Source organism: Manacus vitellinus, unplaced genomic scaffold (genome assembly GCF_001715985.3).
Source record: "Manacus vitellinus isolate BGI_N305 unplaced genomic scaffold, ASM171598v3 scaffold_16_pilon, whole genome shotgun sequence".
In the NCBI taxonomy this organism is placed as follows: Eukaryota; Metazoa; Chordata; class Aves; order Passeriformes; family Pipridae; genus Manacus; species Manacus vitellinus.
The window spans coordinates 11,045,052-11,068,205 of record NW_021939189.1 but is presented as its reverse complement, the minus strand read 5'-3'; the positions used below and the strand labels follow the sequence as shown (position 1 = coordinate 11,068,205).

The 23,154-nt window shown below is 39.2% G+C and overlaps 1 protein-coding gene across 1 annotated transcript in view; it reads right to left on the bottom strand.

Annotated features, from left to right (window-relative positions):
• Positions 1 to 23,154, bottom strand: part of FBN1 (fibrillin 1) — a 133,517-nt gene that overhangs the window by 65,141 nt on the left and 45,222 nt on the right. The window contains exons 8-16 of the mRNA XM_025894832.2: positions 20,915 to 21,040; positions 16,978 to 17,136; positions 13,955 to 14,113; positions 12,523 to 12,663; positions 11,612 to 11,731; positions 8,109 to 8,234; positions 5,861 to 5,983; positions 1,389 to 1,511; positions 308 to 460 (exon numbers count right to left, since the gene is read on the bottom strand). Of these exons, the coding sequence (XP_025750617.2) occupies positions 308 to 460; positions 1,389 to 1,511; positions 5,861 to 5,983; positions 8,109 to 8,234; positions 11,612 to 11,731; positions 12,523 to 12,663; positions 13,955 to 14,113; positions 16,978 to 17,136; positions 20,915 to 21,040 (1,230 nt within the window). The remainder of the gene's footprint in view (positions 1 to 307; positions 461 to 1,388; positions 1,512 to 5,860; positions 5,984 to 8,108; positions 8,235 to 11,611; positions 11,732 to 12,522; positions 12,664 to 13,954; positions 14,114 to 16,977; positions 17,137 to 20,914; positions 21,041 to 23,154) is intronic.

Sequence of the window (23,154 nt, the reverse complement as noted above, 5' to 3'; positions counted from 1 at the left end):
ATAACTCAAGTTCAAAATTATATTTTTCGTTATCTACACCTACCAAAACAGAGTTTGCTTTCTGAAAATGTACTGTTTATTTTAATGTGCGTAACGACTCTGGAACCAGATACCATACTTTACTATTGCTTTAAAAAATCAGCTCCTATACTCTTACAACAGGCAAAACAGAAGATGGCTCAAAATGTAACATTATACAACAATCTAACTCTCCTGATTTATTACTATAAAACTGCATTTTACCTTTCTAAAAACAGTTTATTGACTGAAATCTTAAATTATAAAATTACCAGTAAATATGCCATACCTGAATTTTGTGCTGGGCAGGGCTGGCAAGGCTCTCCAAAGGCATAGTCAGTGCTGGCACAGCAGCACTCTGACTTTGTAACTGCTCCCGTTAATGGTCTCACACATTGTCCTCTCTTGTAGCCACCGTAGCATGTGCTTCGCATATGTGTGTCTGAGGAAAGAAATCTCTCTTAATCCTGCCATAGCCAACTGCAGTCATAAATTATAACAAGTATTAACTGTAGCTCGGGTGTCATAAACACTGTAAAAGAGCTGTCAAAACAAAATATCTTTCACTGTTTCCCTATGCTTTTCACCCACCTATCCCCTTCCTCTACTCAGCACAGGAAATTCTTCTTCCTCATGCCCCCAGGAATTCAGATATACAAACTAGTTACTGCACTTAATGACTACACGCGCACTAGTGAATTACTAAGTGAATAATCACTTCTTAACCATGAACTAGCGAGAGGCCATGGGGAAAATGGACAAGTCTCTGCTCTTTCTTTGCTTTAAACAAAAAAAAAAAAAAAGGAAAAAAAAACCCAAGGAAAAGTAGCGCTGTCCCAGTACATATGATCTCAAATGTTTATGTCTTCAGGTCCAGGGGTGACTTTTCTCACTTTTTAAAAACTGGCCCATAAATGGCTCTCAAGCACATTAGTATTTTAAAATCAAACACTGAGTTTGTACAGAAACAGACAGAAAATTAGGTACCTCCCACGTCAAAAAGAGGTGAAAGAGTAACTAAATCTTTAAGCTTAGTGACAAAGGAAAAATTTTACATTGACAGAAACAGGGCAAATTTTCACCTATTCAAAACTGTTACAGCACTAGTCACCCCTATGCTGTACAGTCTACCTGACCTTGTGATTGGAACCACACATTTTTTTCACTTTAAATGCAAAGGAAATGAAAACAAGAGCAAAACAGGCTATTACAGTAAATACTTCAGAGCTATTAGTATCCACTATAACTACTGCCCACCAATCCATAAAAATATGGTCCATTCTACATTCAAACTTGATGTGTCCATCAGTATGGCATTAATGTCTTAACATTGGTTGACTGTGGCTCCCCACACATTAAGCTTGTCTTACCAACACAGACACGTCCGTCCAGTCCCACTGCAAGGCCAGGGAAACATTCACATCTGAAAGAGCCATCAGTGTTCACACAGCGCCCGTTCATGCATATTCCATCTGTCTCACACTCATTGATGTCTGTTGGAGAACAGAATGAGCTTTATTAGAAATTAAATTACATAGTTAACCAGTGCCAGTGTCAGTGCCTGGCTGAAACTTGCATTTGTGCAGCTTATTTTCAATGTATCCTAAAAAAATATAGAGCGTAAATGGAAACTAGTTCAAGTAAAGGTTTTGTTAGGAATAATAATTAATTCATTCCATGAAAGAGAATAAGAAAATGCAAAATTCAGGAGAAATAAACAGAACAAAACAATTTTGCTTCCCTTGGAAAGTGAAAAGGGGTTACATTTTCCTAAGTTGTTCCCAAGAGGTACATGTTCCAATTCAAGGATCATTCAGGCAAAATCATAATTGGAGGAAGGAGGAAACTGTGACTGCTAACACAAAGGACTTATGTAGTATACAACAGGACATTCCCTTTCCATATTAACAGTTCATGCTGTAAGAAATCAGTCAAAATAGCAAATTGAACCTTTCACTCCCCACAAGGTGCCTTCACAGGGCCACCAAAGAATTTCCCTTCCTCCTGCTGCGAGTTCAGTTTTTGGAAGCACATCTGAATCTCCACAGTCAGACCCTGCCCTCAGTAGTGTCCCTCTGATGATCTGCATGACAATTGGATTTTCCTATCAGATGCTCATTACAGCCCATTTTATAAACTCTCAATGAACAGACTGCACTCCAGCCTTGAAAGGAATTTGTTAATGATTTGAGCCTTGAGCAATTGCCCAGCACAAGCTGCCATCTTTGCCCAACAATGGTACATTGAACAATAAGGCCCAGAGCAAGGAAATACAAGAATGAAGCCTTATAATATTAAACCATTACAAAGAGATGTTAAGTTAGTAAAAAAATTATATAGATTGTGTATCCTGTTAATAGTAAGATCATTCTCTAGGTGCAGAGAGCAAGTCATCATTTTAGAAGTGATTAAGAAAAGGAGTGTTTAAAATATTGTTTGGAAGTATGTATAACCTTCATAAAATAATCACTTCATAACAACTCTCCATAATATATACAAGAGACAGTGTGTGTGACAATTTCCTTTTTTCTGACCTTAAAAGGGCAAATTGAGAGTGAAACACCTCTGTGTTTTACTTAGTTTGTGTTGTTTGGCACAAAACGTGGCTTGTATGATCCAAGATTCCTTTTTCAAACTGCGTTTTAAAATAAAAGCTATATTTAAGTACATGGGCTCAATGCATTTCTACTTCATCTTGCAATCTTTTGTTCAGTTTCAGACAAATCTTAATTGCTTTTCCCACTTTAAATTTAGTCCCTACTCAGTTTAGGTAAAAACAAAGTTGGGATTCAAAATGTGCCCATACTATTTAACAGTGTAGACAGTTATTTTGTTAGACAACACAGAACTCCTGAGACAGATAGAGATTCCCCTAAAAGTGGGAAAAAAAATTAACTTTCCTTTTTTAAGGTTATTTATAGAAACAGAAAGGCAAAACTAATTTTCTTCTGTTTCCTGTAGTACATTTTTTAAAAAGACTTGGTAAGCTAGTGAAGGGTGAGATGTGCAATCCTTTGTCTTTTGCACTGATTTATAGATGTGTTGGAAATACTATTGTAGATGTTTTTCAGAAAGATAAAGTGGGTCACTTAGGATGGTGCAGATCAGCTGAAAACCTGGTTTCAGTGAAGATGGGGTGAAAAGCCTCTGCTTTTACCAGGACTGAGATTCCACACAGTAAATCAACTTCACACATAGGCATAAAGTCTAAATCTCTAACCTGGAGAAGGCTCTGCTGTCTTTTGTGGTAAAAGTCACTATTTGGACAATTTAAAATATACTCAACTTGGTTCTGGAAAACCAACTAATGGATTCATCCTCCATGTTCAACGAGTTTTTGCATTTCTGCTTAGCTTGGTTAGTAGTGCTAGCGGGGTACAATAAGTCCTCTAATTTTAACCAGGAAAAATTTACTCAGACTACTAAACTACCATTCTCAGTTGCTTTGCAGAAGCTTTCAGTTTGAGGAATTTTTAATCTCAAGATGAAACAATAAAAGGAATAATGCTTCAAACCTCTGCCTGCTCCATTTAAGTGATTCTGAAAAATCACCAGCAAATCACCACCGAAAAAAGCTAATGGTGAATAAGTTTAGCATGTTTTGTATTTCAGGGAATACACAAGACTGTGGTGTAACATTCTTTTTTGGCATGTTATTTCAGAAAGTCTAAGTGGAATTTTTTTACCAGACAGCCAAGCATTTGCCCTGTACTTATACTTAAATTCCAATTTTATGGAACTGCCAATTACATTATCCCCATCTTTGGGTTAGAAGCCCTTCTTAACAGTTGAAAATTTAGCCTACAGTGCATCAAATGAGATGGTTACAGAAGCAACAAGCTGCACTCCTATTCCTCTGTTGATCCCCTAAAGAGTTTGGAAAAACACATGTTCAACTCCCTATCAGAATTGCTCAGGCAGGAAACCAATTTGCTGCAGAAATGTCAGTTTGTGCAAACACACATTCCCAACGTGCACAAGCACTCACTGCATGTGCAAGCATGAGCTTAGAGTTTAAACTTGTGTAAAATTTAATGCATGTACTTCATAAACAAACTGGGCTAAGGCAGTGTGAATAATGAGTGTTTCAGAGATTACCAGTTCTGTGGGACACAAGGTATTTACTCCGTACATTTGGCATGTATGGAAAGGACTTAATAAGGACAAACATCCAAATATACAGGAAAAGACATTATTAAGGATCAAACTTTTAAACTTTTAGTAACATGACTGGAGAGAGTTGTGCTCCTCTAGCCACTGAAGATCTGGGAATTGTTACATGATACTTTGGGCAAGTAGAAGAAAGGAGACAAATACGAAGTGGGTAAAAAGTGTAATTTGTGTGTCCAGGTCTCAAAATCTGGTTTGATTTTGACCCAATAGCAATTTTAACACATAATGAACGTTTGCATGCTCATTCATAAAGAACAAGGCTTACAGTAGGTGTTGAAAGGCAGTAGGAGAAATCCTTCATTTTACTATAAGGTCTGTTCCAAGTTTCAGTAGGAATCAGTTGAGTTCCCTGCAATTTTGGATACTTTTCAAATATTCCTCCTTTGATGCACAGAAGTAACATTTCTCTAGGGCCAGAAACCCCTTTTTGACTGTATCCATACTCCTGTTTAGCCAGGAGGCACATAAGAGAGGCTGTAAAGTTGAGTATCATCATGTTTTAAGCAGTCTGGTAGAGATACCATCTTCTTGGGTGGCATTTCAGTGCACAGAAGGATGTAACAAAAAAAAACCAACAAACAAAGAAACAAAACAACAACAACAACAACAAAAAAAAAAACAACCCACAAAAACAAAACAAAAAACCAAGACCAACCACCAAAACCCACAAAGAAATAATACAAAAAATACCAAAAGATACTCAAGGCAAAAATTAAGACAAGCCTTTGGGCTGGGCTGAGTTTGCATCCATGAGTCACATCCCTGCTAACAACACAGAGCAGCCTGTACCAGGTCTGGTACAGTGTTTAATAAGCAAAAGGATCAAATTAATTCACCTTTCATGTCACTAACTCTCAAAACTGAATTACTTATTCAAACATTTACTTTTGTTATTGGTCCACAACAAGATGCTGCAATGTGGCATTTTTAAAAATTTGCTGAAGTGTAATCAAGCACTTTTTCTGCCTTGATTCCAAGAGTTAAAAGATTTTTAATTTTTCAAAAGAAAAACTGTAAATAACTTGGCCCACCACTTGTTTATTCCTTATTTTGACTTCTGCTTTGCGCCTGTAAATTTACTGAAACATGAAGACTTACACACACAAACCGTGCAGTTTCTGACGGGACTGAACAGAAACTCCAGTGCCATAACCAGTAACCAGGATGTTGCAGTGTCTCCCACAGGGGGGATTGCTGAGCTACTGCAGCAAATGGCAAAGACAATTTTGCTGTGGTGCTCATGTCTGCACCTTGGTCACACAAAGTGCTGGCCACTCCTTGGAGTACTGACTAGGAGGCAATGAGCCAGGATGCTTGGGTGGCCAAAGGCAGAAAACTTTAAAAGGCCAAACACAAAGTATGAGATATACCGGAACCAAACGGCAGGAGGCTAAAAAAATGGAGTTTAACTAGGTCAGATCACACGGTCCTTGATTGAAGGATATTTCCCACTGGTTGGTTTGGGTGGTTGCTCAACACTGTGGAGAAGACTGAGTACTGTCTGCACAATGACAAATCATTCTAGCTGATTAAAAAAGCACATCTGATGAGAACTCTGCCCAGTACCTCTTGTTCCCAAGGATCACTGTAAGGACATAATGTGATTCTTGAAGCTACCCAGAGAGATATGACTCACAAGCTTTGGGAGTCCATAATTTATTGTGCTCACCTGTGCAATAGCGTCCATCAGATGCCAACTGGAACCCTGGTTTACAAATGCATTTAAAACTGCCATCTTCATTGATGCACATCCCATTGAGGCAAATGTTCCTTATGCTGCATTCATCCATATCTGAAAATGTACATGATAGACATAACGCTCACGATGTTGAAGCAAAAGAACTCTTATTAATTATATCCAAAAGATAAACCTTAACTTCTTTCTTAGTTGTCAGAGGTACATAATAATGAGAAACATATGATGGGACATACTGCACTGTCCTAGAGGATGTGTCAAAGCAGTGACTCCATTTTTCATAATGAATCATTAACATCCAAAAAGAGCAAAGAGAATGAAAACCAGATGAGAAACTGGACAGTTTAACTGCCAGTTGGTAAAAGCCATCAAAAAGTGAGAAAGGATGTAATTGAAGAGGGCTTGCAATCTTAATCTAAATAGAAGGTATGTTAGGAGCAGCCTCCTGTTAGAAATGGTAAACACAATTTTACATCATTAAGAAGACCTGGGAGGGGAGGAGTGAACATTTGGGTTTGGAGTGAAAACTTTTATAACCTCCACTGGATGAGTCTAAGATTTATGATGTGGGAGAATTCCCAGCACTGTACTCGAGCATGCATTCTGTGGGCACTGTCATCCTCAACTTCCATTTAAAATAAAACCTGGCCCTTCCCCAGACTTAGCATGACAGGCCACACAGGAGGATACTTACTAATTATAGCTTCATAATAGCATTATATTACCCCTCTGACATAATGGGGTAGCATGAAAGATTCAAATAGGAAAAGGTGGAGGTCTCAGGCACTGCTATTCTGAACCCTGCACAGTTACTCACACAATGGGAAAGAAAAAAAATAGGCAAGTACAGAGAATTCTGTGCTTGATTTGAGTAAGCTTTTATATCCTCTTAGTCTTTACTTTGTCCTGGCACAAATGAAATCAGTTTTGGATGCTACATCCCCAAAAAAATCAGCACTATTCACCAGTTTCATCTGAAGGAATACATGCAGTTACATTAAGGTATGGCACAATGCCATGGTCTTTTCTGATTAGTGTGTGTGTGCATGTATTCCTAAGAACAAAACTCGATGCATTACAATGCCAGAGATGAAACTGTTTCATAAGTGGATGCAACAGACATTCTGGCAGCACATGCAATGGAATTAAAAATGTTTTACCAGACTGCCGATGTCCTGGTTCTTATTACTATTAGCACATGGTATTTGGTGGGAAAGGAAGAAATCAGCATAAGGGTTTTTTTTTTCCCAAATAGACTCATTTCCAAATATATTTAGTCAATGTACTTCCATTATAACATATTTAAAAAGCAGCTTATAGTGCTAAACTGTATCTAAAAAAGAGTCAGGAAAAACAGAGTCTTAAAATGTCTGTCTCTACCAAGGATTAACAGAATCACTACTAGCACATAAAATCACTGGATCATAATGACATTACAATATATTCAGAATCGTGCTATTTTCTTTAATATTGCAGCTGTCTTGGACAGAAATTACACTTCTAGACATGGTGTGTTTTCTTTTTACTTACAGGCTAAGTCAGACAAAAATAATTTATGACTTAAAAAAAAATCGTGTATCTATCCCAACCAAGAATTTTGGCATTAAGTCTTTGAGCTGAATCACTGAGATAATATTCTGCCAAAAATGTTTCTAAGAACAGTGCTTGAAATTCTTTTAACGTATGAATAGATCATTGGGAACCCTCCCAAGGACCTTGGGAAGCATGATAAAGAACATTCTTCTTTTTTCCCCCTTTACTAAAGGTCTGGGAGGTAGGAACACATCAATTATGTTTACAAATTTTTCTTAAAACAGTTTTTATAGGTCAGACCAGACTGCATCTACATAAAACACATTGCTAGTCACCCAGTAAGATCCCATAAAGCATGCTGTAAAACACACAGTAAAATCAGGCAGCATGTGACTCGTGCTGTGTTTTAAAATGTACCACTCCCATCAAAGAAACTGCATTTTGTGATAGTGGTATGTGCTATTTCTCCTGCTGGACAGACATCCCGCTGAGGATTGCCAAGCCAAGGCTCCAGAACTGGCTGCAAAAGACATTTCACTTGCCCTCCCAGATACAGCAAAAGGTATTTAGAAATCTGATTCCTTGTTCCTTCCCTTCCCCCCACCAGAGGTCCTTTTCTTTTTCATTGACATGACTAACCTCTTGCAACTGTAATTACTGATATGGAATAACTTCAGAAAAGTCTTACCTTCACAGTTTTTTCCATCAACTGCCACTTGGAAGCCAGCATTGCACACACAGTGAAAACTGCCATCTGTATTTATGCATCGTCCATTATTACAGATACGACCATTCTGTAAACATTCATCAATGTCTGAAAGCCAACCAAAAAGAAAAATAACATTTGGGGGGGGTGGTCTTTTTTACACTCAAGAGGAATTTTTCCTATTTCCCCTTCTCTTAGGTTTTTAAACCTACATGGAAACTATATTCACCTGAAAAAAGATTTATTTTGATTTCCATAACTCAATGTTATGGGGGTGGAAAATGTTCATCAGCTTGAAATTTCAAGTTGCTGTGAAAGAATTTCAGTGAACAGTACCCTGCAGCTTTCTCAAACAAGAATCACAATTGTTTGGGGTTTTTTTGTTTTTGTTCATCATTAAAATATTTTTGCTGAACTTTAACTTAACAGTATCTAACTACTTAAGAAAAGATGGGGGAAAGCTTGTCTTTTGCTGCTGCTTTGGAAGATAACAGGAAAGTTCAAGACTTTCCCACCTCAGAAGATATTTCTCCTGCTTATTTTATATTTGAAACATCAGATCCTCATTTCCCTCTCTCTGCAGGAGGTGCTTGGCAAGTGCTTTGGAGGACCTGAATAGTGATATCACACGAGGCTGGCAGCTCTCCCTCTCCTCCAAAGGAGGGGAGAGGAGATGCTGAGACAGACTGTCTAGACATTTTTCAGATTGCTCAGTATTCTCCATCAAGGCCTGGACCATCTCCCAGAGATTCCTGCACACAGGGGACTCTGCTCACAGAGATCACAACCAGCCCATGCAGACCTATCTATCATGCAACCACGCTGTCTTCCCAAACATCCTGGGGGTGCCCCTCCCCAAACCCTCTCCTCAGAAACTGCTGTGCTGCAGGAAGAAGCAGAGCACAGGGCATCCTCCTCAATGTCCCTGCTCTCTGGGCACCTATGCAGGGGGAACTGATGCCCCTGGAAATTGTGAACTTATATTTGCCTTCTTAGCAGGGTGGTAGTTCTGGGAAGCTGCTAAGAAACCCCTGAAAATAACTGTTTTGCAAGCAAGCAACCAAGCCAGCAGGGGCAAGAGCTGCTTGATGAGAGCTTGGGGCACTGGCAGCTTCTAGCAAGTGTACAGACCCGATAAACATCCCCTCGTTGGATAAACAAGGGTCATCAACCAGCAATGCATAAAAGTGAGTTTCCTCTCTGCTCAGTCCCCTTTCCCCCCCCCACTTTTCTGGCACCTGGTTGTACCTGAGCCTGGCTTCAGCTACCCTACCAGCTTTCTTCCTTAGGACAGCTAACATGTCACAAGATTTTTCTGGCCCTTTAATTTTTAGAGTTGATTAGGTTTTGTATTTTCATTCATCTGATGCCATCTAAATTATGGTGCAGAAAATTAACACTGAATCTCATTGTTCTTTATATACACACAAGCTGATCAGAGTCCCACTGCTAGTCTGACACATTTCTAATTTTCAAAATATGAAATAACATCATGATCTTTTTTTCCCTCAGAGAAATTTGCAAAAAATCAAAGCCCTTCCTTCACTGAGATATCCATAACTTCTGTCATCTCCGTGTAAGACCTGAGCTCCTCTTCTCAGAAACGTTGAGCAGATTACAGTAAGCAATTAGCTATTAAAGCTTTGACTCCCACACATTCATAGCTAATGGATCTTTTTTGGAGGTCCATTTTATATCCCCTCTTCTGCAATTGAGAAGCATTTTTTCGTTTAGATTACTAATCACAATGTGACAACTTTATTCACCTATGTCTCCAATTAAGATATTCATTCAGCCAAACTCCTACTAGAATTATAAGGGATCCTAGTAACAGTTGAGTCAGTAGCTTGTGATACAGACTGCAATGTTTAATCATTAATCAGAGTCATCATGCAGAAAAAAACCTGCCCTGGAAGCTTGGAGCAAGGAATAGATAAACATCTGGTCATTATGGAGACTTTGTTTTTCAAGAGCAGACGTAAGGAATACATTTGCAAAAGCGTATCAGCACAGACATATTTGTGCATGCAAAAAAATAAAATCTCAACATCCAAAGTAGTCATGCAAAGTAATTTCACAGCAAATGCTGATTTTGGCAGGCATCAGTGCTATATCCACATTTTGCCAAATGCACCCCACTAGCCTTTTTCTTTTCCTTACACTGGTCCTAAAAATTCCTTCAGAAAACAAAGATTCTGCACATCGCAGCATTTTCTGCACTGTCTGTCAAGCAAGCACAGTTCCCATAGACTGCAAAGGAACTGCTAAGTGACCACACTTAAATGCCATTAAGCTACTGGGCTTCTGACAACCATGTGTTTGTGTAATGAATCAGTCAAATTAAAAGCCTGTGACAAAAATGACTCATGAGTAAATTCATCACGGCTGAGACTCCACTTCAGCACTCCCTCACCACTAGTCAGCTGAACTATGAAGATGCTTCCGCAGCATGGTTGTTTGGCAGCAATTAGGTCAAACCCTCCCAGCAACATGCAGCAGTAGTGCTGGCTCTGCATGTCCTCCTGGGCTGCAGTAAGCTTCTGTACCACAAATACCTTTCTGATTCACAAAAGGAAGAAAAAAAACGCACACTAATACAGATAACTTTCTTCTGGCTTTTCAGAAACTCTCTGCTCCAGAATGAGTGCATGCTCTGTGCCCTGCACCCAGCCCAGAAAGCAAAATACGAAGACAAGCTGTGACTCTGAGCATTCAAACATCCTGTTTCATTTAGACGCTTCATTTCTTAAGAACTATCAAAGTAATCCTTCATTCCCCCACCAGAAGTCTCTCATTATGACTTAACTATAAAGGACTGCATCACTTTTGCAGCTGAATTCCCATCCCAGGACAGTCTGGGAGCGACAGACCCCTGACAGAGGGTTGACTACTGAGGAGCTATGTGCTCCCCACTCCCATAGGAAGACAGGATGAAAACCATCATGACTATTGTTGAGCCTGATCTTCAAAATAACACTAATGAGGATTCTACAGCTTCTCTATCTAGACTTTCCCCAGTGCTTCACTACTTTTCCATATCTTATTTAAGTTTTCATTGACATAATTTATGTTTAGTTTTTTCTCTGACAGTGAGCAGGGACAACACTGCAGGGGCACTGAAAGACTTATCTTTCCCCCTCCAACCCTTTTAGTCTTTTAATAGTCTTTTATAGATAAAAGGTTTCTTCAAAGAAGGGATGTTTAATTGTCCTTGAGATCCTCTGGTAGCAAAAGAAAAAATTTCTCAGTATTTAAAAAAAAGAAAGTATGTCTTTTCCACTTCAAAGCCACAAATGGTGCCAAGATACTTTCAGCACAAGACAAAACCCGTCTGTGAACAGCAGCTCCAGCAGGTTAATAATTTTTACTGCCATATCTGATCTTCTTTTTAAAAAAACCCTCATATTTAACACATCTGTTAAGAACTATTTTCCCTCCTGGTATGTATACAATAGTACAGACCAGGCTATAAGGTCATGATTTACCTCTGCACTCTGTTCTTGTGGCTGTGCTCTGGTATCCGACACGACACTGGCAGATGTAGGATCCTGGGGTGTTCACACAGTCTCCACCAATGCATGGACTCCTCTCACATTCATCAATATCTGCAGAACAGAGACAATATATTTTTATTACAACACTGCTTGAAAGTTATTCGTGCCTGTAGGGGTATTTTATCATTTTGTAGTTGGACAAACAGTGTCCTTCACTCTGAAAGAAAAGCGGACACCACAGAATTCCTAGGAAAAGGATCCCACATTCTAAGCTAAGAAGGAGCTGGGAAAAAGGAATATTCAAAAAGACAAGATATTGCATGTGTGAGAGGTAAAGGCTTCAATCCTACATCTCCACATTCCCAGCCGCACTGAAGACACAGATTTTGACAGAACCAAAATCTTGCCTGTAAGAGACAGCTAATACTTGCTTCCATCATCAAGCTCTTGCTAAGTTCCAAAATTAAGGGTCTCAAGAGCCCAACAAGATACTCCTCAGGAGCTGAAAGAGGACTTGTAAATCTTACTGAGCCCCATTTTATGACTTCTTTTTAACAATAGGTCATTACATACTCAAAGAGCTAGTAGCATTTTAAAAAGGTCGTTTTCAATCATTAATAAACATGTTATAGTCGTAGGCTAGTAAAATAAGAAATCCTTGCTTCTGTACAATTTTGTTACAAGTTACAAGACTTGCTAAATACTGTCTTAAAGGTAAAACTGTTGTAAAAGTAAGTTTGCCATTGAAATCAATTAGTCCTTGGAAATCTATTTACTGGAGAGTTTTTGGAGGGGGGACTGTTTTATTTATAAACTCTAAGTTGTTACATTGTGTGGAGAACAGGGTTTTTTTTCCTTTAAAATATATTCCTCTCTGTGATTTACAGCAGAAAACCACATACCAATGCATTCCCCTCTACCATCCAGCTGGAATCCTTTGTTGCACTCGCAGCGGTAGCTCCCAGGAGTGGGAATACAACGCCCATTAAGGCAGAGATGTCGGTATGTTTGGCACAAGTCAGTTAAGTTCACCGGCAAGATCACTGAAATAACAAGAGTAGGAAAAACATTTTAATGTTCATCTTAATAATTTCTGGTAATCTGCAACTTGTGCAGCATTTTCCATTAAAAGTCAACATTTGCCTTCCATTGTAATGTGAATTACCTAGCAAAATGGGAGAGAGAAGATGACAGTTTGACTCCTAGAGATTTGTCTGAAAACAGCTAACCATTGCTGATCTTTTCATTGCAGCAAGTCTGAGTCTCTTCTCCTGCCAAAGAGGACCAAGTTGCTCACAGCCAGAGATAAAGTGGGTATGTGGCACTGCAGGGACTCTACTAAAAGCCTAGAGTAGCGAAGAGCAGGCAGACTGGTTATTTTCATTTTCCCAGATAGCAGAGTGAGGAGGGCAGGGATAGCCCTGGGAGATATCCCTATACTGTCTTTGGCAGGCAGGCGTGAGCTGGCTCTGTCCCTGCTCCCAGCTGACCAGAAGCTGTGCAGCTACGTCAGTGCCGTGTCAGGCCTGAGCTAACATACTTTGCCTCTCAGGCTTATTAGCTCAGCTTGGTGCTGAACCAAGACTAAATAGTTTCAGCTGGTGCCAGTGCAAGCAGAGATTGCTTGCATCTGCACAGAGCACAGGCAAAATCAGCTTCTGTTCACTTGTAAGAGTGTGGCTATGCCAAACGATTTCAGGTGGCACATGCCTACTGCAGACTATACGGGCATGTAGTAAATTCCCTGAGCAAAGGACAGACCAAGGAATATATTCATAGTCTGCTCTGGCTTCCTCCTTGCTGTCAAGAAAACTAACACATCCACGTGTATCACTAAAAAAGTTCTTTCTGCACATTGGGTCAGTGTCCAGCAGAGTAGTATTTTTATCAGTACACTTCCTCCCTGGCCAAGTGAGGGTGAGAAAAACAACCTGAAAGAAGCTGCTTTCTCCCAGACAAGCTCTTTAATGTAAATAACTTTCACAACCTAGTCAAAGAGCTATTCACATCCCTCAATGCTGACAAGCAGCAAAACTTATAATAGCCTCAGAACAACAATAACGTAACTACTACAATATGTGAGCTGCAGTACAGACAGTGAGAATGTAATTTATGAATCCTATCTTAACAGGGAAAACACAAGGTACACTTAGCATAAGATACATGGTAACAGGCTCTGATTAAAAGGATATCCAGAGACTACACATCCACGTGAAGTAAGCAAAAGATACCAACAGCTGAAGGGAGCATGCTGCTACTGAGAAAAGCATGTTTTTAAAGAAGTTAAATGCACATAGTGCAAGGAGAGGTTTTCTTTCTTTCTTTCTTTCTTACCATGAGGTGGTGGAGCCCGAGATGGATAGACAATTTCTGGCTGTGGAGGAGGGAAAACACCAGGAATGAGTGGTGGAGGGATGACGTCAGGACGGGCCGGAGGAAGGTCAGGTCTTGCTGGCAACAGAGCAGCTACTGTGCACAACTTGCGATACTCATCTGAAACATGAAAAAATAAGTCCTGCTTTAGACTCTTGCAGCCTTTCCATCTAATCCAACTCTCCCCCTTTTTGTGGTGCTTCAGATTAGCAATAACAAATCTTAAATAATTTGGAAAATGTGAGTCTGTATGTTTTCTTCATAGTAATGAGCTTTGTTCTGTGAACTGAGTCATTAATGCACAGATTCTCAACACTACGTGTCCCAAGACTGCTGGTAAGAAGGTAACATAACTGACATCCTGGATAGGAAGTGGAACAGTGAGGTGGGGACCTGATCTTAACCTACTTAGTCTTCTTTCAAGCAAAGTCTTTAGTGAACTCAGTGTGAAGTTTACCTAAAGAAGGACTTTTGGATTTGATCCCAAGTTAATTTAATAGAAAGCTTGTCACAGAGTTAGAAAAATACTTAACAGGGAAAAAAGCCCAGTTTCAACTGGATTTCTTAAAAGTTAACCTCCTAAAACAAAAAAAATATAAATATAAGCAATGAGGCAAAACCAATTAGAGAATGAATACACTAACACTACTTCCCTGTGAAAATTAAGTTTGCCAACAAAAGCAGAAACCAAACGAGGTGCAGTCTAAGGACTGTAGCCAAGGAGAAACCAAGTCAGATCCACATGATATTAATTCTTTTCCACATGATGGGAAAACTATCTATTTTGCTGTAAGCACAGTCAATTCTGAGTGTGATGCATTCTCCTATTGTTTATCTCTATTAGTGGCATCTGCCCTACTGCCCCACTTTTCCTCCTGCCCCCGACTCTTTTGTCTTTGGTAAGTGTGGTTTTGGAACTTGTGATCCAAAAAATGCACACAGAGTATCACAATTAAAGACCACATTTCCAGCTGACCTAATTCATGTTCACAATTCATGTGTACACAAATAACTATTTGTGAAGCCAATACCTTTGAACTTCAAAATTTAAAGTTTGTGGCACAACGGGGGAGAGGAATTGCATAATGAAAAAAAAAATTAATGAATTCCTGAAACAATATAAAAAATGAGAACTGAAAAATAAAGTAAATGTTAGGACAACTAAGCTGGATATTTCAGCCTTCAACACTTTCATCTCACTTCTGCTTCCACCTGTAATATACATTAGAAGCTTTTCCTGAATGACAGAGGATTTGTTAAATAAACATTGTAGCCTTCCTTAAGTTATGCTTTTCCTGATTATGAAATCTGCATTTATTTAATGCTCTTAGATGATCAGTTTGTTTCATGTGTCACTGCATTTCCCTCTATTGTTCCTTAATTTTAGTCTTTAAATAGTGTCAGTGGTAAGCCCTATTATTCCACATAAACAATTCTTGTTATGTTATACAAATAAATACACTGCAAGCCTTTTTTATTGCAACTTTAATCTCCATGTATAATTTCCAGCAATAAACAGTCTATTTTATAGTAGCAAGTGGGTCTGCTGCCCACATTGAAAATGCAACTGCCCAGTTACATTATGCAGTTAGTGCTCCCCTTTATATTGCAGTAAATTTCCATTTCAGAGTTAGAGAGACTTTGGGCCACTGACAGCTCTAAATTCCTCGTCTTGCTTTCTCAGGATACGCTAAGGAAGGAATAACTGAACTTGATTAAATAATGACAGCAATACCTTAAATACATGTAAAGCCTTACAAAGAATTTCAAAGCACTTTTGAAAAGAGTAATTTACAGTGTCAATTTATATCCCAAGTCAGAAATAAAACCAAAAAAAAAGTGGCATGTAACCCTGATCTGGAAGACCTTGCATGGATTTATGAGTCAGGAAGTCCTGGGTTGTAGCTCCTTCTCCATGACGTCTCAGTCTGCAGCTTTGGCCAAGTTACTTTACTTTTCCACCCAGTTTATTCACCAGTTAGATACGAATAATTAGAAAGTATGTAAAGAAAACAAGGAACTGTGTTAAGACTAAAAGCTTTCTCCTTGTCTTCCTATTTCACATGATTATCAATAGATTACACTATTTTTTCAGCATTATTCTAGCCAGTTTTGAAATTTCAACATGTTTAAATATTATTAATAAGGCAGTGACAGAAACAGAAAGGCTTCCAAGAGTTCTGACTGTAGATTTCTGATATAGTACTATGCAGTTGCACTCAAAGGATTAAAAACAAGAATAATAAAGACTCCCATTTATGAGCTCTGACAATGACTGAGTTACACTGCTATAGTGTTACAATCCCTACTCCTCCCTAAACTCAGCACCTCTCTTGATCTCCCTCCCATCCTGAAATTCCTTGTATTTTCCTTTTCTAAAGCATTTCATTAGGTCTCCAGTCCTAAACAGTGTCAAAAACATCTTCCCTCCACTCCCTCACACTGAGTTTCACAATCTGCCCGTCGTCTTCCCTCAGTTCAAGTCGCAGGTTATCTGGGGATCTCAACACACAGGGAGGCAACAAAGTAAAGCACATTTTGGTAGCAGACAGAAGCAACGTTCTGTGTCAAATTTCAGGAAATATATGGCACCTCAGAATGCTTGTCATGAGGAAGGAAAAAACGGTTTCCCAAGGAGAATGAAACTGTAGAGGGAATAGGGGCCTATTAGAAGGCTCTAGAGGAAGTAACTTGATCCTGAAGAGGATGCTGAAAACAAAATCTGAACCAGGTAAGGTCAGAATAACTTGGTCACAAAATACGAATTAGCAACAAGTAATTGTTTCTGTCTGCTTGGCGTAGCCTCCTGGGGGTCCTGAGTAACCTGCCATAGGAGGCTTTGCTTGAGCAGGGTGGGTTGGACTGAACAACCTGCCAAGGTGCCCCTCAGCCTCAACCATTCTGTGCACTCTATAATGAAAACATTACTGCTAAAAGACAGTCAGCGTTCAGCCACGCTCCCAGGAACTCAGGGGGATTCCTACCGGTGGATCTGATGGGGCACATTTCGGGAGCGCTGGCTGGACTGGAGGACCAGCAGCGGCCGCTGTCACAGCAGCACTGCATCTTGGACATGGGCTGGGGGAGCTGATTCCCACAGCGCCCGTTGCTCAGCGTGGAGAAGCAGAATCCAGGACGCACGTCTGCCGAGAGAAAGGAACGGAGATATGTAATCATCCAGCGAGGAATGGGACTTTCACAAAAGGGAAATGCCCCATTTTTCTTGACAGATTTACATCATCAATGACACAGCCCTTACAAGGTTACAACCACCAGAAAACAAAAGGCAGAAAAACAGAAAAACCTAGATAATATTTGGGCTGCTTTGGATTCAGGTGTAACACCTCCTGTGAGAAAGCTGCAGTGAAATTAGGAACAGGAATGAATTAATGGAGGCAAAAATACAATAGAAGCATATATTCAGTACATAATAAGACTGTGCCCCTAAAGAAAAATTGCAGTGTCATGTCTTTTAAAGATAGTACCAGATCAGTTCTGTCTAAGCATTGATTTGAAAGCCACTGAAGCACAGCAATAAATTCACAGCATCACAGCTCAAAGTATTACTTCATTTTTCATTAGTCATGGCTTCCCCAGCTGAAGTATGCAGTGATTTGACAAGATATAGGCTTGCAGGCAGGAAAGAGCAATACAGCTTTAACTGGTGCCATCACACTGTTTATGGAGATGTGCTGGCTTCCTGTCTGAAAAGGATAAGCACGTGCTGTGCAAAGAACATCCTGTACTCAGATTTTATATACTCAGCTCTAACAACACTGCACAGAGATCCCCCAGCTTAGCAAAGGAAGAGAAAACGTGGATGGAAGAAAAAAAAATCATAAAAAATAATCTTGTGATACCATCTCAAGCTTTGAGGAATTGTTTCACAATATGTCACATCATGTCAAACTCAGTATAAGCTGTGATGTGATTTGATGCTGCATGATAAACCAGACCAAGTTTGTTTCTAACATATACAAATATTTGCTGTCAAAATGTAGTGGAAAAAGTTGCACACATAATCTTATAACAGTAGACATCATTTCCTAAAGAAACAGTACCTCAATTATCCAGAGCATGGTGGATTCATCTGTCTAGTACTAGTGCTTTCCAGAATTTACTAGCTATTCAAGAGGTTATAAAAGAAAGCAGGGAAATTTCTTACTATTTTTGAGGCAATTGACATATAGTGATATGTTGGGAGAGTCTGTGATGATTCTGCTTTTTGTTAACTGGAACCCTGAACATGGATATTACTGGCAGTATAGCTAAAAGAGTCAGTTGGCCTTTGTTTCCAAACTTTAGTTAGGTCACTCATATTATCTTATGATGATAATAGATAGATAACAGAGGAAAAAAAAATCTACTCTGTTCTATTACTGGTCCTCCATTTTCTCCTGGTATCCAGCAAAACTGCCACAAACATTTACTCCTTCATCCACCCTTTTAAAAATCAAATAAAGCTCTGATGCAAATTGTTGGTGGAAAGGAAACTGTCCTCCAGTACACCTGGAGAGAGATTCAGATGCTTGGTGTGATGATGGAGTGGATGGCAAGGAAGGAAGTAATCTAACAGACTCCATCATCATCCTCTGTAATTCGTCGTTCTCAGTTTTGGTCAGCACCGAGTTTTGTAACATTTAAAAGCAGCAATGGGAAAAAGTGGAAAAAGAATCTACATGGGATCTGTGCAAGCACACAATGTACCAGGAAGAGGGAAGCACACAGCAAACATCTTTGTCTACTTACAGGTGTAAGAGTGTGCCCAAAAGCCACATCATTTTCAGAAAAAGACAGTAACGTTGTAAGAAAAATATAAAATCTTTCCATACGCATAATGTGGTTATTTTTACTTCCTTTTTTCCCCTCTTTCATTTTCATTTTCTATTCCAAATGGTAAAACATACAAATATGGGCAAGAACAGCAGGAAAAAACATTTTCACTGTTTCATTTTTAATATTTTATTATTTTTACTAAAAACATAGTCTTTTGAAAAGGCAAAAAATCAGTGTGAGAAAAACTTTCAAGAAAAAATTGTCTCTTAAAAAAATATTTAAAAAGGTCATCAAAAAGTAACACAGACCAAACAAATTTATGCCAGCTGGAAGTATGGGCAGCTTTCTTCACAGCATTCTTTGTGTACTCGCGTTGAGATGCCCCACTCTTGTTTCTGCTCTTCAGCTCTAGGAGATATTATCTTTGCTTTGTCTATTCTAATTTCTAAGGTTTGTAATAATGGAACTCCCAGTTCTCCCTTTGGATGTTTGGCCCCAGTGCTGCTCAGTTTGAGTCCCAGAAGGGATACATTTCTCAGAAGCACTTCCTCCTCTCCAACAGAACAGACACGTTCAGCTAACACTTTTCACTTAAGACAGGCATTTTGTAATTAAAACAAGATTACATGCTTTGCCCAACACTACTGAAGATTTGGGCTCTGTTCTCATGAATATGGTAAGTATGTAGCCTGCATATTAGACATGAATCCAAAATATCTGCAGACAATTAATAGTGCTTCCCATTTAGCACGTTTTGCCTTAGACACAAAGCCAAAATGTTAATGATGGCTCATAGTCTGGCATATTATTTATTACATCTTGTCATCATTGAAGTCCCCAATTCTTTAGCTGAACTACTTCAGCCTACAAATACAGGGGGTAAAAAATGCTGGAAAAATGCAGGAATATGGGTGTGAATGCTGGGTAGTTCTGACTGAGTGGTGACTATAAAAAGCAAAAAGCAAATGCAAGTTGTGCATCTCTAGAAATTTTTTGTTACAGAAAGGCGAGTCTCCTTTATAAATATTAAGTGCAGGGATCAATCAATGATTCAATGATCCATAGTCATTTAGTAGTTATTAATCTGAAGCAATAAAAGCAAATCCCACTGACACTTTAAGTGCAGAGTATGGATCAAATCTAGAAAAATGCTGTTCTTGATGATGGAAGAAATACTGTTCATTCCTTACAACCTGTAGAAATTGAATGGCACCATTCAAAATGAATCATAACCCAAACTGTTTCCAGATCTCTTGGGTAGGTTAATGCAATTTGGTACTGAACTCTACACAGTTCGGGATTTTTTTCAATTTTTTTCCAAAATTTTTTTCTATCAAAGGTACTGAACACAGGATGCTTTCTTGAACCCCAGTGCTGGCACTGCCTATGAGCCTTTAAGGTAAGCAAGCTAAAACTGAGGAAATAAACCTTTAATTTGATTTTTGCCCAAAATTCAGAACTGGCATTGAAAAAAGAAATTCCTGCACGAAAATGAGAAATAAATAAATTAATTGAATACTAGACCTGCCTCAGAGCAGGCTGTTTGCTTCTCAGAAGGAATAACTGCTAACACTGTTCTTTCATGGCTGTGGCATTGTGTTAATTCACATAGTTTATTGGTGCCTGGTCTCACCAGTGTTGGAAGACAGGTTCAGCTCTGCCACAGTGAAAACCTGAGAGAACAGCCCTGCCAAATCATCAACATCATGAAACCGCATACAAATGTCCCATACCCAGTTTATCACACTACCTCCTTTAATGAAAAATACCTGTATTAGGATCGTAACTGTTGTAATGCAAATTTGCTTTTCTAAGTGATTGCTGAATATAACACGAACTACATCAAAGACAAACAGGAGAGCAATAATATCAAGGGGATGGGTTAAACAAGTTCTAAGGCAATAAATATGGCATAACAGAAAAAATGCAGTAAGAAAAATGAAAGGGAAGGTCACAACGAACAGGGAAAGAAGAAACATTCTGCAAATGAAAAACTCACTTCAGAATATATATACAGGTACATGATGTATTTCTGTGTAGAAGGATTTCAAGATTGCAAGTTGAAATATGTTTCTGGTACACTGTTACCCATTTTAGATATTCAGGAATGTTTATGACACCTACTGCTTAAAGGATTGTACTCACCTATGCATTTTAAGCCATCAGGAGCTGTATAAAACCCTGGAGGACACTTGCAGAAGTAACTGCTTACTGTGTTTGAACATTCTCCTCCATCACAGATTCCAGGAATGGTGCTGCATTCATCAATATCTTCAAGGCAAAAAAAGATGCAGGGGAAAGTTAGCTAAATTAGTTCTGGCACAAGAATAGCTATTTTGTAATTAGTGTTAATGATCAAATTCAGTGTGGTCTGAGACCCCTCCTAACTTACACACTAAGGGCATAATCAGCAGTTTTGAATCAGCATCTTCTGTTAGGCATCTTATAAACAGAAATGAAACAGAACCAAAGAAAATCTTGTATCTGTAAATTGCTAAAAGCCAAAGACTTTGTTTTACTGTTAAATAATGATGGATGAAAATCTTAAACTGCAGAGGAGATTTACTAACTCTAAGTAAAGTGTAACCCCTTCAGTTTGAATTCTACATACTAGAAGAATTAAGAAAAGTCTGTTGGGACCATAGAATAAACTGTGCAATGACCACAGTGATCAGGATCTTAACGTTATCTCCAGCAGCACAACAGTCTCCTGGTAACACACTGAGGCATCAGTTCAGTACAGACTCAAAGGGAAGTGCAGTACTTACTGAATGGCCCTTCCTTCTCACTGCACTTGGTTTTTGTCTTGGAAATCCCTCATATAAAAGCATTGAGCAGCTAGGTATTGTTTAACTAATCTGACAGGATTATAGCTCAGAGCAGGATGACTGCAGGCAACAAAAATCACCTTTCCTAGCTTTCTTCACTAAGTCAAATTACACTCACAAGTTCTGAAGTTTCGAGAGGTTTCTAGACAGTACTGAAATATCAACTGCAGAAGTCAGGCAATGTCCACAATTCCCCTTATATTTTGTCAGTGATTTTAAAATAAAATTTCCATATCATGATTGTCTTCACTAACAAATCTCAATCCATATACTAAATCATCATCACAGCTACAATGCAGAAAAAATTTCAAAGTGTGCAGGAAAAAACCTAACAAATACCTTCCTACACCTCATCATAGCTGCACACAGGAACAGAGGGAACTTGAAAGGTTTCTTCCACAGCTAGTTTATATTATCTACAGCTATGTGAACAACAACCTATGTCAGCCCCAATTGCTCCTTAATTACCACCAGTAGCTCGCCTGTGATGTGTAGTTACTTTCCCTTTGGTTTCTAGTCTTAAAAATGCAGCTGTATCTAATTAGCACTGCTCTCATCTTGTAGGGACCTGGAGTTCTGCTGAGCTTAAAAAGCAGCTTGCTCTGTTCCACAGTACCTACAAGAAGGGTCAGCTAAGCAGGGCAGAAAGGGAGGTTATTCTCCGGAGTGATCCATGAAAACTGCTTGTCACAGCCATTAAAATCACCCAGTTGCTCTCCTGACAGAGAGCATCCAGCTAGAAATAATGGCATCACAGGACTCTACCCAACCTCTCTCCAGAGATCCAAGAACAGATAGACACATGGCTGTAATAATGATTTCACCAACCACAAAAATTTCTGAGATGAAATACTGCAACACCACCCAGCACACCAAGGCAAGGAGTGAATAACACCATAGTCATCAAAAACGATTGAAGGAATTTAATGTAACGCCTAAATTGGAATTTGGCCCCAACAGATGGAGGAACACCCAAAGTCCCACAGGACCATTAACGAGTGTTTCAGCAAGTAGACAGGATTTCTGCTCTACTTCTCCTGTGAAGACAGTAATACAAAAACTCAGTGATACAAAAACTAACATTTTCTTTCTCCTGGGTAAGGCACAGGATGCTCTAATACCTTTGTGCCTCCTTGCCTTTGCAGGAAAGTAGCAGAGGGCTGGGATGGCACACAGGTAACCAAACTTTGCAGACTGACCCATCCCAAGTGTGCAAGGCTTTGGGCCCTCTCTGCACACATTCTTGTCCAGCATTTTGCCAGCTGTCCTGATGTGGGTCACATTCCTCACTTGGGTGTGTAAGAGGGGTGTGACTTTTTGTTCAGTGCTACTTCCAGGGTGTTGCCAAAGCCTCAAGTCCGAGTGCCCTGGGAGCACTGCTAAGAGACTTCTGGCTTCTGCTCCACGATTATACTCCACAGGAGTCCCAAAAGTCTCAGTGACAAAAAATGTGGAAATTGAATTTTGGTCTGAATAAAGCCCTTAATTAACAGAGAAAAATGCAGTCGTTAATGGATCAGATTCAAGCATTTTCTGACTCAAATTCACCAATGTTTA